Source organism: Buceros rhinoceros, unplaced genomic scaffold, assembly GCF_000710305.1.
Source record: "Buceros rhinoceros silvestris isolate BGI_N320 unplaced genomic scaffold, ASM71030v1 scaffold15971, whole genome shotgun sequence".
NCBI classification, from domain to species: Eukaryota; Metazoa; Chordata; class Aves; order Bucerotiformes; family Bucerotidae; genus Buceros; species Buceros rhinoceros.
This window is the reverse complement of record NW_010393811.1, coordinates 15228-27512: the sequence shown is the minus strand read 5'-3', so window position 1 is coordinate 27512 and position 12285 is coordinate 15228. Positions and strand designations below refer to the sequence as shown.

The 12285-nt window shown below is 39.7% G+C and overlaps 1 protein-coding gene across 1 annotated transcript in view; it reads left to right on the top strand.

Annotated features, from left to right (window-relative positions):
* Positions 1–12285, top strand: part of MORC3 (MORC family CW-type zinc finger 3) — a 24874-nt gene that overhangs the window by 1751 nt on the left and 10838 nt on the right. Inside the window, exons 3-9 of the mRNA XM_010145014.1 lie at positions 3496–3628; positions 4765–4979; positions 6025–6172; positions 7260–7407; positions 8629–8760; positions 9063–9182; positions 9600–9697. Of these exons, the coding sequence (XP_010143316.1) occupies positions 3496–3628; positions 4765–4979; positions 6025–6172; positions 7260–7407; positions 8629–8760; positions 9063–9182; positions 9600–9697 (994 nt within the window). The remainder of the gene's footprint in view (positions 1–3495; positions 3629–4764; positions 4980–6024; positions 6173–7259; positions 7408–8628; positions 8761–9062; positions 9183–9599; positions 9698–12285) is intronic.

Genomic DNA, 12285 nt, shown 5'->3' with positions numbered 1-12285 from the left:
AGAGTCAGATTGACTTGTTTTTTTTTTAACAGTATACATGCTACCTGACAGCAGCTGCAGAGGCCTTGTAGGATTTGATGGTTTCTTTTTACGGAATTTGCTAAGGATTGCCAGATATAGAAGGCTGGGACAAAGTCAATACCTTCTCTTCTAATCCACCAAATGCAAGTCTACTGCTTTTTGCTGTTCCCAGGCCCAGAAAGTAGTAAGGCTGACCACACATTCCCAAGATGTCTGTGCACACTTGCATCCTGTACTGACACCACTGGCTACAGACAGATAAGCACAGAGAGGAGGACAGTAACTTTGCAAGAACCCACATGAGCAACGCTTGAAACGTGAGCAGCACAGATGGCCTTATCCTATTCCTGCTTGCTGGCTGACCAGGTTTAAAATGCATTATGATGCATATGTGTGCTCATACTCACTTACCACTCGTGCTTACCCACATTTCCAAATGTTTTGCCGAGATCTCAGAGTCTTTCCAGTATCTGTGTTCTGGGATTTTTCCAGTCTCTCCTTAGACCTTGGATCTCAGCAGTTGCAGGTTTCTTCCAACTTGTCAGATTGCCCAACCTGAAATTTGCTAGCAGAGCAAATGCGTACAGGCACACGCTGAGAATAGAGAGAGTACTCGCACTTAGAAGTAGTGTTCAGTAAGAGTGGCACAGAGTCCAACCACACAAGGATACGGACTAGCAGCCAGTTTGCACACAATTAGCCTGTGTTATTCCGTGTTCCACCCTGCCCTCCCTTCCCCTCCATTATACCATTCTTCTCCCATCTACTTGTGAGCTTTCCCTTTTCTTCAGTGCTTCCTCAAAACATCCAATAGTAATTTTTGCACAGTCACAGTACTCCTCAGACATCCTAATTTTCTTCTTTTGGGTTACTGAGTTTCTTGCTGAACATCTTCAGGGTTATACTTGAGTGGTTCCATTTAATGGTCCATCCGTCAGTGTCCTGACACTGTCCTTGTTATTGTCTCTGTCATCTGCTGTTAGCTGGGGCTTGTGTAGCCCTGTTGATGGTCTTGCCTTTAATTTCGAACAGTGGTTGACTGGGTATCTTCAGAGTTGCTTGTTTCCCAAGTTAGGGAATGATTTGCAGACTTACTTTAACTGATTCCTCAAAGGTGTGGTTTGGAAAGGCTTGCCAAACTTTTTTAGCAGTTTGCTGCTGCCAAAGGGGGCAGCTCTTCTGGTCACACGTTCATTTGCTTCTTGTGCATAACTTTTGCTGTTCTTAGTCCAGAAAATTAATTTACAAAAGCAAATAGGAATTTTTCAGCTAGATAAGGCCAGAGCTGTCACAAAGGAGGAAACCCAGAAGCACATGACTTGGAGAGAGGCTCACTGTATTGTTAAGTCATTTCAGCTGTTTTATCACTCTATGCCATACCTGTGTGGCATGATGGTGGATGTGCTGTGCAAGGCACACAAACTTGTCTTCTTCATTTGCCCCTGGTGTGTCATATGTGTTGCTTTAACAAAGCTTCGAAAGCGTAGTAGCAGTGTACTGAGTGTAAAGGCTTCAAGTTAGTCCCATTTGTTTAAGCAAGTTTTGCCATCTGTCTTTCACATGCTGGTAAGGCTATACCATTACAAATGGTGTACAAATTTGATATCTGGCATATCGCCATATGCCAAATACCAAATTATATACACAGGGCTACATTATGAAGGCCTGAATTTTAGTTTATGCGAACTTACCTAAAACGTTAATTGTCTTTATGCTGAAAGTTGTCATTTAAGCTCTACTCTCTCCTGTCAACTTTCTGATGGTTGTATTGCTGGCTTTTTCCATTAGTCCTCAATCAGATTAAATTTAGGTGAGCTAATGGTGATACTTGGAAGAGGGTAAATGGGACATCTAGAGAGCTGATGAGCTAGCAAGTCAGAAGACTTCCAAACTTTTAGTTGTACTTGAAATGTTCTCTTTTGTTGATGCTGAAATATATTTTATGAACTTTTTCACTGTGGACACAATTTGCACATTGTCCTTATAGAAAGCGAGCTACCAAGCTGTGATTCCTTTTTATAGTCCGCAGTGTTGGATTGAGTTGTTTATGTATGGCCCTCAGCTGAACCTGCAAAACAGGCAGTGAGGCAGTTCCTTCTGTGCCATCACATCCCACCTGTCCTCCTCCTTGTGCTTTCCCTCCTCACAAGTTCCATGAGTAGCACAGTGCAGGGAGAGGAAAAGAGATGGAAGAAAGTGGTGTTGAGATTTAAACTAGCTTTGCAGACATGAAATGTTTGCAGAGCCATGGTTTCTGTTTCACTTGTTCTAGCAATGCTGCAAGCTCTTTCAAGTCTTGTAAATAGAAACTGTAGCCTAAAGCGTTTTGTACTACCCTTCTGTGAAAGTCATACCTTCTTAGACTGAACAACTTGCACCAGCAAAATACATACTTGTGATACTTAGCTCTGTAATGTGGGAGTGATGCAATAGCACAACAGCAACAATTTTTTCACTGAAATCTCCTGCACCTGCGGAATCAAAATTCTAGATTTCACAAAATCAAATGTGGGGAGCTGGGCTTCTGTTTTTTTGCCTTTTTTTTTTGGTGACTCAAATTTGATTGTCTGAAGTTGTTACAGAATTTCAAATCTGATTTCCAAATTAGAAATCCCACAGGCCCACAGCAAGTAAGATTGTTGCAGCCGTGTATATTACTGATGTGCCGTTACCTACATTGCGGACAATAGCTTAGCCTCCTGAGAGCCAGCCTCCCAGCCAGCGTGGCTGGGGGAAAGTACATGTTGCCGCAGCTGCTTGTGAGACAGGAAATGAAAGTAGAAACTTGTCTTGGTTTCGTTTCCTATTTAAGAGGCTTATCTCCACCCAAAGTTTTTGCCTATATTACTGTCATGTGTAATAGTTGGGAAATTGCGTGTTGCTTTCAGGGAAGGTTTGCCAAGTTTTGACAGCTGTTTCACTGCAATGTTTTGATTTAGTGTTGTCATCTACAAAGAAGTTGGTGTTAACATAACGTTTACTTTATTAAACACTATAGCTTCCTGTTTCTGTGCAAAGGTTGACTAATATTAAGTGACTTAGCTGAGAATTTTATATCTGTGCCAGCACAGAATTTCTGGAACTATATCACATACCTACCTAGAGCTGAAAAATGGCTGCAGTTTTAGAACTCTTATTAGTTTAGCGTTTGACTAATCATAGGCCTGTGATTAGGCAATGACATTAGGCTGCCGTATTAATCAAATAAACATATGAGCAAGCGTAGCACTTGTTAGGGACAGCTATTTCCTGTAGATGTTTGGCAGCATTGCAGAAATAACGTTCAGCAGATTGATTTTATATGTATTCTTGCTTGATAAGGCTCTGTTTCATGCTACATATGGATTTAAGTAACTTTGGGAGAGTTACTATCTAACTTCTTCACTGGAAATAAACACTTGAAAATATGTTCGCACAAACTGTTTAATTTTTCCTTTTTAGTATCCCACCCTTGTTTGTTTTCTTTCTCTTCAGATAATGCTTATGATCCAGATGTGAGCGCTAAACAGATATGGATAGACAAAACGGTGATAAATGACAATATATGCTTGACATTCACTGATAATGGAAATGGTATGAACTCAGAGAAGCTGCACAAAATGCTAAGGTGGATAATCTCTTCTGCATTTTTTTCCTTGTGAAAATTCCAGCTTTTAGTTCTGCTATTGCTTAGCTTATTCCTTTTTCTCATATGTAGTCAACTAATTTTGTTCATAAACGTAATAACTCGCTTTCAGAAATGTTATCCAAGTGAGACTAGAATAGACAGATGCTAGTAAAACTTTCACACAACTTTGTCAGTGTATTTTTATCTCATAATTTCCTTTTATCCTTTCTGACAACCTTCCCATTTAACCTACTGTGCAGTGGTTGTGCTGTGTAAACTCTCCGTTATGTCCTTTAGCAGACTTAAGGAGAATTTAATTTTTTTTTTCTCCTTCAAGATTGATTTAGTTTAAGTTAGTGAGCAAGTGAAAAGGGAAGGTTTGGTTCCAGGCCTTTGGAGTATTGACGATAGAAGGTATCATGGAAAACTGAAGGAAATAATTATATTGATGTGGTCTATTTACCTTTAAATACTTGAAATAAATCAGGATTTGAACTGATCTTTCTGCACCTTTTGCTTCTTCAGTTAGCAAAGAGGTGGTTGTTCAGTTGCTCCTTTAGTACAAAAGATTGTTTTGCCTGCAGATAAATCTCTGGGTTTGGACTTGAGCAGGCTTGAATTCAAACTGTTATTTTTCTTTTTCTGTTAGATACCATAATTAATAGCTTGCTTGCTAAATTCCATGTTCCATTTGCATTTACCTGTTTTACGTCAAATGTAATGTGTAGATACTAATGAAAAATACGTAGATCTCACAGTTTTCAAGCAAAGAGAGGAGGTACAAAAAAGCTTTAGAGGCTTTTCTTAGTATTTGTTGTGAAGCCATGTAACAATTAGAATCCTGTAAGAATGTTTATTCCATAATTCCAGGCAGATTATATTTCTTTTCCATACTTAAAGATGAAAGGAAGTTTCCCTGGTTTTGTGCAGTGTGGCTTTAGCAATGTTTCATGGGTGACTTTCAAGATTTGCTGAAGTGTAAATTGTTTAATTGTGCAGTAGTTCCTGGTCTCTAAAACAAGAGATAAACTCATTGCGTTTAAGTCTAATTTAGTAGACATCCTTTGGGTACATCCTTTGGGTTTTTAAGTTTTATAGGTCTTTTTACACTCCTCTCATGCTTTCGTATGTTTCAGCTTTGGCTTCAGTGAGAAATCTGTGATGAATGGCCGTGTTCCAGTGGGACTGTATGGAAATGGATTTAAATCGGGGTCCATGCGCCTGGGAAAAGATGCAATAGTCTTCACCAAGAATGGAGAAACCATGAGTGTGGGCCTGTTATCTCAGACTTTTCTTGAAGCCACAAAAGCAGAACATGTCATGGTTCCTATAGTGACGTTTGACAACCAGCATATCCTTTCAACAATTTTTGAATGAAAAGTTGTGGGTACATGCAAAATTTGGATGATAGTATCAGTAAAGGAAAACTCCTTGTCTAGTCTTAGGGATACCCTAAATAAATTCTAAGCTGCAAGTGATGTGTGGAATAACTCCACAATCAAAGTAGATTGTGAAGCAGGTATGTTTTATTGCAGCTCTGCAGAGTTGGGTGCAGCAAGGGTCAGGTACCCTAAAGGTGCTTGCACACCAAGCCGCAGCATTTGCTCCTTATTTAAAGCAGTAAAGTGTACGTATTCAAAGGATTGCTCAATCGCCTAGTAATATTCATCAGCCTGTCCCGCTCTTGATGTAAATTAGGTCTCCTCCCCTTGCACAGACGCAGTCTTATTCTTCGGGGGTCTTTGGTGGTCTTTTGGGAGGAAGTAAGAGTTCTCCGATAGTCTTCGTGATTGACCTCCCGACCCCAGCCTCGGAGGCATGTGCAGTTCGGGGACAGCTAGTCATTATCTCCTGTGTCCACGACTCATGGCCAGTTGTGCAACATCTTCCCTCGTGGTCACAGCCTGTGCGCAGAGACAATTCTCTCCTCCTCCTTATTTTGTCCCAAACAATGAAGCATCAACTGATAAGACCCCTGCTCAAGCCTTGCATCCTTCAAGTGACAAAGGGAGCTACATGAGCTTCTCCAAGGGCAGGACATTACACTTTGCTTCTCCTGATTACGCAGAGTTTTTAAGCAATACCCAACAACAGGGGAGTTTAAGCAATTAGCAAAAGACAAAGCAATTTATGCCACAGCAAAAGGCAAAAGCAGTTAAGCCATAGCAAAAGGCAAAGCTAACTAATATTCAAAACCTGTCCTGAATTTCAGAAGATATTTTCTACTTTCCCATCTCACGAGGAATGCTATAATTTGTGAAAGCCTTTAAATTTGTGGGAGCTCTGACATGTGAAATAAGAATCCCTGAAGTAAGTACAGGATACTGTTGCAGAAGTTTCCTTGTCTTCTGAAAGCTTACTTCATTCAAAGTTGCTTGCCTTAACATAATGCTTACGACACCTAAGTGATCCAACAGAATCGAAAAACAACCTGAAGGCCATCTTAACACATTCTTTATTTTCTACTGAGGAGAAGTTACTGGCAGAGCTCGATGCTATAATAGGGCAAAAAGGAACAAGGATTATCATTTGGAATCTCAGAAGGTAAGATGAAGTCCAGTCTCTTATCTCTCACTTAGTTTCTATTATCTTTACGCAAAAATACAAGGTATTTTTGTGGAATAATTGCAAAAGACTGGGGCAGTTAGCTGTAACTGGGAAACTGGACTCAAATTTGCATGATTGAAGTAATTCACTTTTTTCTTAGGAGATTTTAATGCAAGAAAGCTGGAGGTAACAAAGTATTACTAATTCTGGTTTTTTCTCCTTCTCACCTGCTCCATAAGAAAAATTTCACCTTCTTTACACTTCAGAAACTAATTTGCATTGCTCAGGTAGACTTTAATTTACTTTAAGGTATGAACATTTTCAGCAATGTGCGTAACTTCATTGCTTGAGCAAAGGAAAATGCAGTGAACTCAGCTGGCTGGGCAGGATGACTTTCATATTCTGAATTTTGGAGTGCATTTGTGGGAAGCTGTGGAAGAGAACATTTCTGGGCGAGTTCACGTTGTTTCTAATATGTTGTAATTGCATCAGCTTTTTTTTTAATAACAGAACTGTTTCAGTATTAAAAGACTTTATTTCTGGAATACTTATATGTCAAATATGATATATCTCAACGTTGTGCAAAGGTACTGCCAGTATACTGCAGTGTACTCTTCTGCAACTAAATGTAGTGTATACATCCGGTGAGTGGTCCAGTAAGAAATTGTTGTAATTATTGAGTTGGAAAGCTGTGGTGTCATTTTTGCAGCATTAAAAATCTTAGGAAGGCAGTTTGTAACATTCAGAAATTTTGCATTTAGAAGGAATGCATGTGTCTTAGTCCATGCAGAATTTAAAGCTGATATACCAACTGCTTTTATTTTTGAAGCGTGACCTGTTTAGTTAGAATTCATGAATGACTTACTTGCTATGACTTCTCTTGTATTCCTTGCGTATCAGAAAGGACCTGGTGGACTTTGTTTATGTGAATTTTAGCAAATCTGTGAGGAAAACCAGCATGGCTGAAAGGAATTCCCTTTTTCTTGGATCTTTGTGATACCTGCTGGGACCACTACAGTATCTTATCTTGTGTTGGCTTTTTTTTTTCTGTAATTGGTGTATGTTTTTTAATCTTATTTGTTAGAGATAAAAATGAAAAACCAGAGTTTGACTTTGACAAGGATAAATATGACATCAGAATTCCAGAAGACCTAGATGAAACTGGCAAAAAAGGGTATAAAAAACAAGAGAGACTGGACCAGATTGTTCCAGAAAGTGACTACTCACTGCGAGTATGTATAACATTTTTTAAAATTAGTTTTTGTTTGTTTATTTTTGGAAGCTGGAAGGTGTATGGTTTTGGTATAATATAATATGCTATAGAAGTGTTGGTTGGAGGAGAGGAGGAAAAATGTCAGAAATTAAATGTAAGGGCTATATGGTAATGTTAATCTTGAAAACTGGTGGAATGTATTTATGAACTTGTGTAAATATTTACTGTTTATTTAGAAGAAAATTACTGGGGTTTATATAGTCTTGCTAATAACTTTAAATGTATCCATCATCATCCATTGAGGAGCAAAAAGGAAATGCAGTCAGTAGCTTCAGAAATTAAACAGAGGGAGATGTCCTTGTCAGCAGAGTAAACGTTCCAGTGTAATGCAGGTATACATGCATACAGGACTGATGGTATGCCCGTGTGCATCTTTTAAAACAGACAAGTTTTAGTGGGCAAGGTGTCATTTCTAGGTTTCAAAAAGAGGTAAGGGAATGAAAAAGCGGCTGCGTTGTTTGAACACAAGCATGCAGACACGGACGAGGGTTTTCTGTAGGCTAACTGATATGGCCATTGCTTCCATTATTGATTCATAAGCTTTGAAGGCTTCTTTTTATAAGAAAGTACATCTGGAATGACTAGGTGTTCCTGGCACTTGTGGGTAATATTCAGAAGTATTATCCTAGTTGAACTGAAATCTTCAATTACTTTAAGACTCACTGAAGTCCTATATCCACTTCAATTATTAGAAGTTGTAAATATATTGATAAATGAAATGTAGATCTGTGAATTTTAATTTGCATGTTTATAAGAAGGCTGCATAGCTATTCTCAAGCTATGATAATATGCAGTCATTTGGAGCAAAGTTAACGTACTTGCTTTAGTTATTTTAGTTATTTAGTTATTTTAAAATTTGTAGTAAAATTTTTAAGCTCTCAATAGGGGATAAGAAAAGAGAGGCTCTTTTAGCAGTAAAACTGCATCTTCAGACACGTGATTAAGTTGTCATAGTCATAAAAGTTGTTCTTCAGTTGCTAGTCACTTAATTTGTGATAAAGTATTCTTTATTATCCACACTTGCATTTCCTGTTTTTCTGGATTAAAGTTGGGAAAAAACACATTTCGTAAAATTTAATTAAAACTTGAATTTGTCTTCCTAAATGTAATGTGTATTGTAAAATACTCATATTGAAATTTTGGGGGTTTTTAATAACAGGAGTTACTGTATGTTTTGTAGGCTTATTGCAGTATTTTGTATTTGAAGCCAACAATGCAGATCATTCTGCGAGGACAAAAAGTGAAAACGCAGCTGGTTTCCAAAAGTCTTGCCTTCATTGAAAGTGATATATATAGGCCAAAATTTTTGAATGTATCCTTTCCTAACATTTACATCATTGCACACTGAATTTAATGATGTAACTTCTTATGTAAGCTGTTTCAGTTCCGCTGGGTATGTTGCAGTTTTACTCATGGGTTCGTTTTTGGGGTTTTTTTGTTGTTGTGGTGTGGGGGGGAGGGTATCTGGGTTTTTTGTGAAGACATACTGAAGGAATTATTTCAATATATAAAAAAAAATAAGTTCCAAGACCCAGTTTGGAATGAACACTCAGAGTAACTATGTTTTTGTGTTACATGAGATTAACCAGACTGTTCCTTAATATCTGGTAAAAGGCTAAAACAGTAAGAATTACTTTCGGATTTAACTGCAAAAACAAAGATCATTATGGAATAATGATGTACCATAAAAACAGACTCATCAAAGCTTACGAAAGAGTTGGCTGTCAGTTAAAGGTAAGAAATTAGAGCTCAAATAGTTTAACATCTTGAGAAATTGTTTTTACAAATGCTGTTTTTAAAACAGAATACAGATGGAAAATAGGATCCTTTATGAAACCACCTTTTTTAGTTTGTGCAGCAGTTAAAATTAAATTATATGCAGTTGTTCTAATGTTTGTTTTTGAAACTAAGCTCGTATACACAAAACAGGGGCCTGAAGATGTCTTCCAGGACAAAAAGAGCAGTGGAGCAGAGGGTTTTGGTTTTTTTTACCTAGGGGCTTTATGTTAAGAGTTTCTTTTTGGAGAGGAGTTATAAGCCAGGAAACTATTTTTGCCTTGTACCTGTAGCTTGTAATTACCTCTGACAGACTCTTGAAGTATTAGCATAGAATATGTGTTGTTCTTCCTGATAGATCTTAATTTTTTACAGGCAAACAACATGGGTGTTGGTGTAGTTGGGATTATTGAATGCAACTTCCTAAAGCCCACTCATAACAAACAAGATTTTGACTACACAAATGAATACAGGTAAATGTATATTTTTGTGTAGAATTTTTATTGAATATGTTGTTCACTGTGAAATACTTAAAGGCTTGTTCTTTTCCAAGTAGTAGGAATAAAAACTTTTCTTCCATCATTAAACTTCACCGATGTTCTGAACAGTAGGGGTGGGGTGTTTACATCTACGCTGGTCACACTGCATTTATTGTGCTGTCAGTGAAGCCTGGAGTATCATACACATCCTTTTAAAGCAAGCACCCTTAAAGTGGTTGGTTGCGATTCTGCCCCTCAGAGTGAACTTGAATGCCCTCAAATCCTCTGCTACTTCATAAAGCATTTAAAATACCTGACATCTTGCAGGCAGCAATGGTTTAGGACATTGCTTTGTTTCAGTTTTTATTTCTAACTAAGGGCTGCCACCTCTTCACATATCTGCATCCATCCCATCAGTCAGTACCCAGTGTAGTATTTCCTATAGTTAAACTGTGAACCATATTTAGAATCTAGTCTGATCTAGAATTTCCAGGGACAATAATTATTTTTAAGCCAGATTAATTTCCTAGTCTGTTTACACTGCTCTGCTGTGAATCAGTTGTGTTGGCATTGTGCAAGGTGGCTGTGGGACAAAAGGCCAGAGGGTATGAGTTACCTAAGCTGTTTTCAGGCCAAGGTGTGAAAACTGTCCATGAGAATTTTCCTGAATACAAACAGGGAGAATTGTTCCACTCTGTATTACTTTCTTTCCTTTCGTGATTACAAGGCTATTTCTTGTTTTTCTGTGCTGCTTTGTGTTAAAAGGGGTATTGGGAGCGGCCGCCTCCTCCAGGAGTTCTGTCCCAACACTCTGTTCTGCCCAGCCACTGGAGCCCAGCCTAGGGACCCAGGGTTTCCACGCAGGCTGAGGGACACTACTGCCACTTTCCTGTTTGCAGGTTCAACCAGTAGTGAAGTTGACCCCGTGTCCGGGAGATACGTGCACATAGAGGACACTGACGTGACTGGTTACACAGACTGCCACAGATGAGTTTCACTTACATATAGGACTTCCTTAAATCCTAAACAGCCAACTCCCCTTCCTCCTCTTTGGCTGGTAGAAATAGCAGCTAGTGGAGGCATACACATGACACCCTAAATTCACAAGCACATGTACATTGTTGATCCCCTAAGTACTAGCACAGTTCTCTGTCCTTCCAGTATCTCTGTCTGGATCCTTTGCCTGCCTCACAGGTCCTCTGTGTGCTGGCTAGTGCAGTTTGATATCAATTCGTGAGCAAATACATGCATGCTCACGCACTCGTACTGCAGGCACTCTATTCACAAGTCCCCCTGGCTATACCAGCACAAACCCTAGCCTGCCTGATACCCCTGCCCAGACCTGGGACCTCCTGTTCACTGCTGAGTCCAGTTTAGAGTTCGTTAGCAAACACACGTGCACACTCCGTGCACACCAGCACACTGAGACTGGGGAAGATGCACTTGTCTCCCCACCAGCAGCCAGCACCAGGCACGCAGGCTGTGACCCACATTCCTACCCCAGTTGCCAGTGCTGAGCCCCTCACTCATGCTGGACTACCTGAGGAGCTGGTTTTTTTTGGAGAACACACTGTTCCTGCCTCGGTGGGTGGCAGCTTGAGATGCTCACTTCCTCCAGGAGCTGACACCACACACCCAGTCTGAGTCCAGGAGCTAGCACCCAGTCCGTTCACACACACAGAGCTCGCACCAGAAGCTGGCACTTAGTCCTTGCCATACTCAAACACGTGGGATATAGAATGAGATTATGTAGAGAGTTAAGAAAATGTTAAATAAGAAGATAGGACAGACTGCGGTAATAAGGCACAGGACACAGCCAGACAACTGTACTGGCTGAACCTGTGTTACACCCAGCCACTTTTCTGCCCTTAGGATGCCTCATCAGTTGTCATAGATAGTTCCACTGACTACCTCCAAATGTCCTGGACCAGCAGGTTTGCTTCTGTATCAGTTGCAAAATCCAGATTGCTTGCAGTTTTTTGATAGCCTGTCAATTAGTGTGACTGACCACGCTTGTTTCTGGTTACTGTCTTTGCTAATGCTAATAGGTCAGGGTTTATGACTCTCCGTGTTTGTCTCCTTTCCTTTCCTTGTCCTCCCAACTGAAAAAATAAACATTCTCACACTCCATTACCTATTATCCTTACCCATTACTGTGACTGACCAGGTTTGTTCTTATCACTACCTCTCTCCTCAGTCAGGTTTGTCTTTGTATGTTCTTATAGCTCCTTTGATCCTATGCACTTAAAGGAACAGGCACTTGCCTTCTGTGTGCCCTAACAGCTGCTTTCAGTGTGGACTTAGAAATTTAGCCTATTGACTTGCAAACACTGGTGGGGTAAACTTTGGCAGGAGGAGTCATTACTTTTTTCAAGGTGTATGTTTTGCCCTTTTGCCAGTTGTGGTTCAGTTTCCACTGGCAGCCAGAACTGTCCACAAGGCCTTTCCTCAAGTGCTAATTTATGTTCAGCCCTGCATAGAAAGATAACCCAGAAACCACGCAAGAGAGCTGTAATAAGCAGAACAGTTAATTGCAGCAACTGAGTTGCTACAGCAAGTTAAATCTGGTTATTACTGCTGCT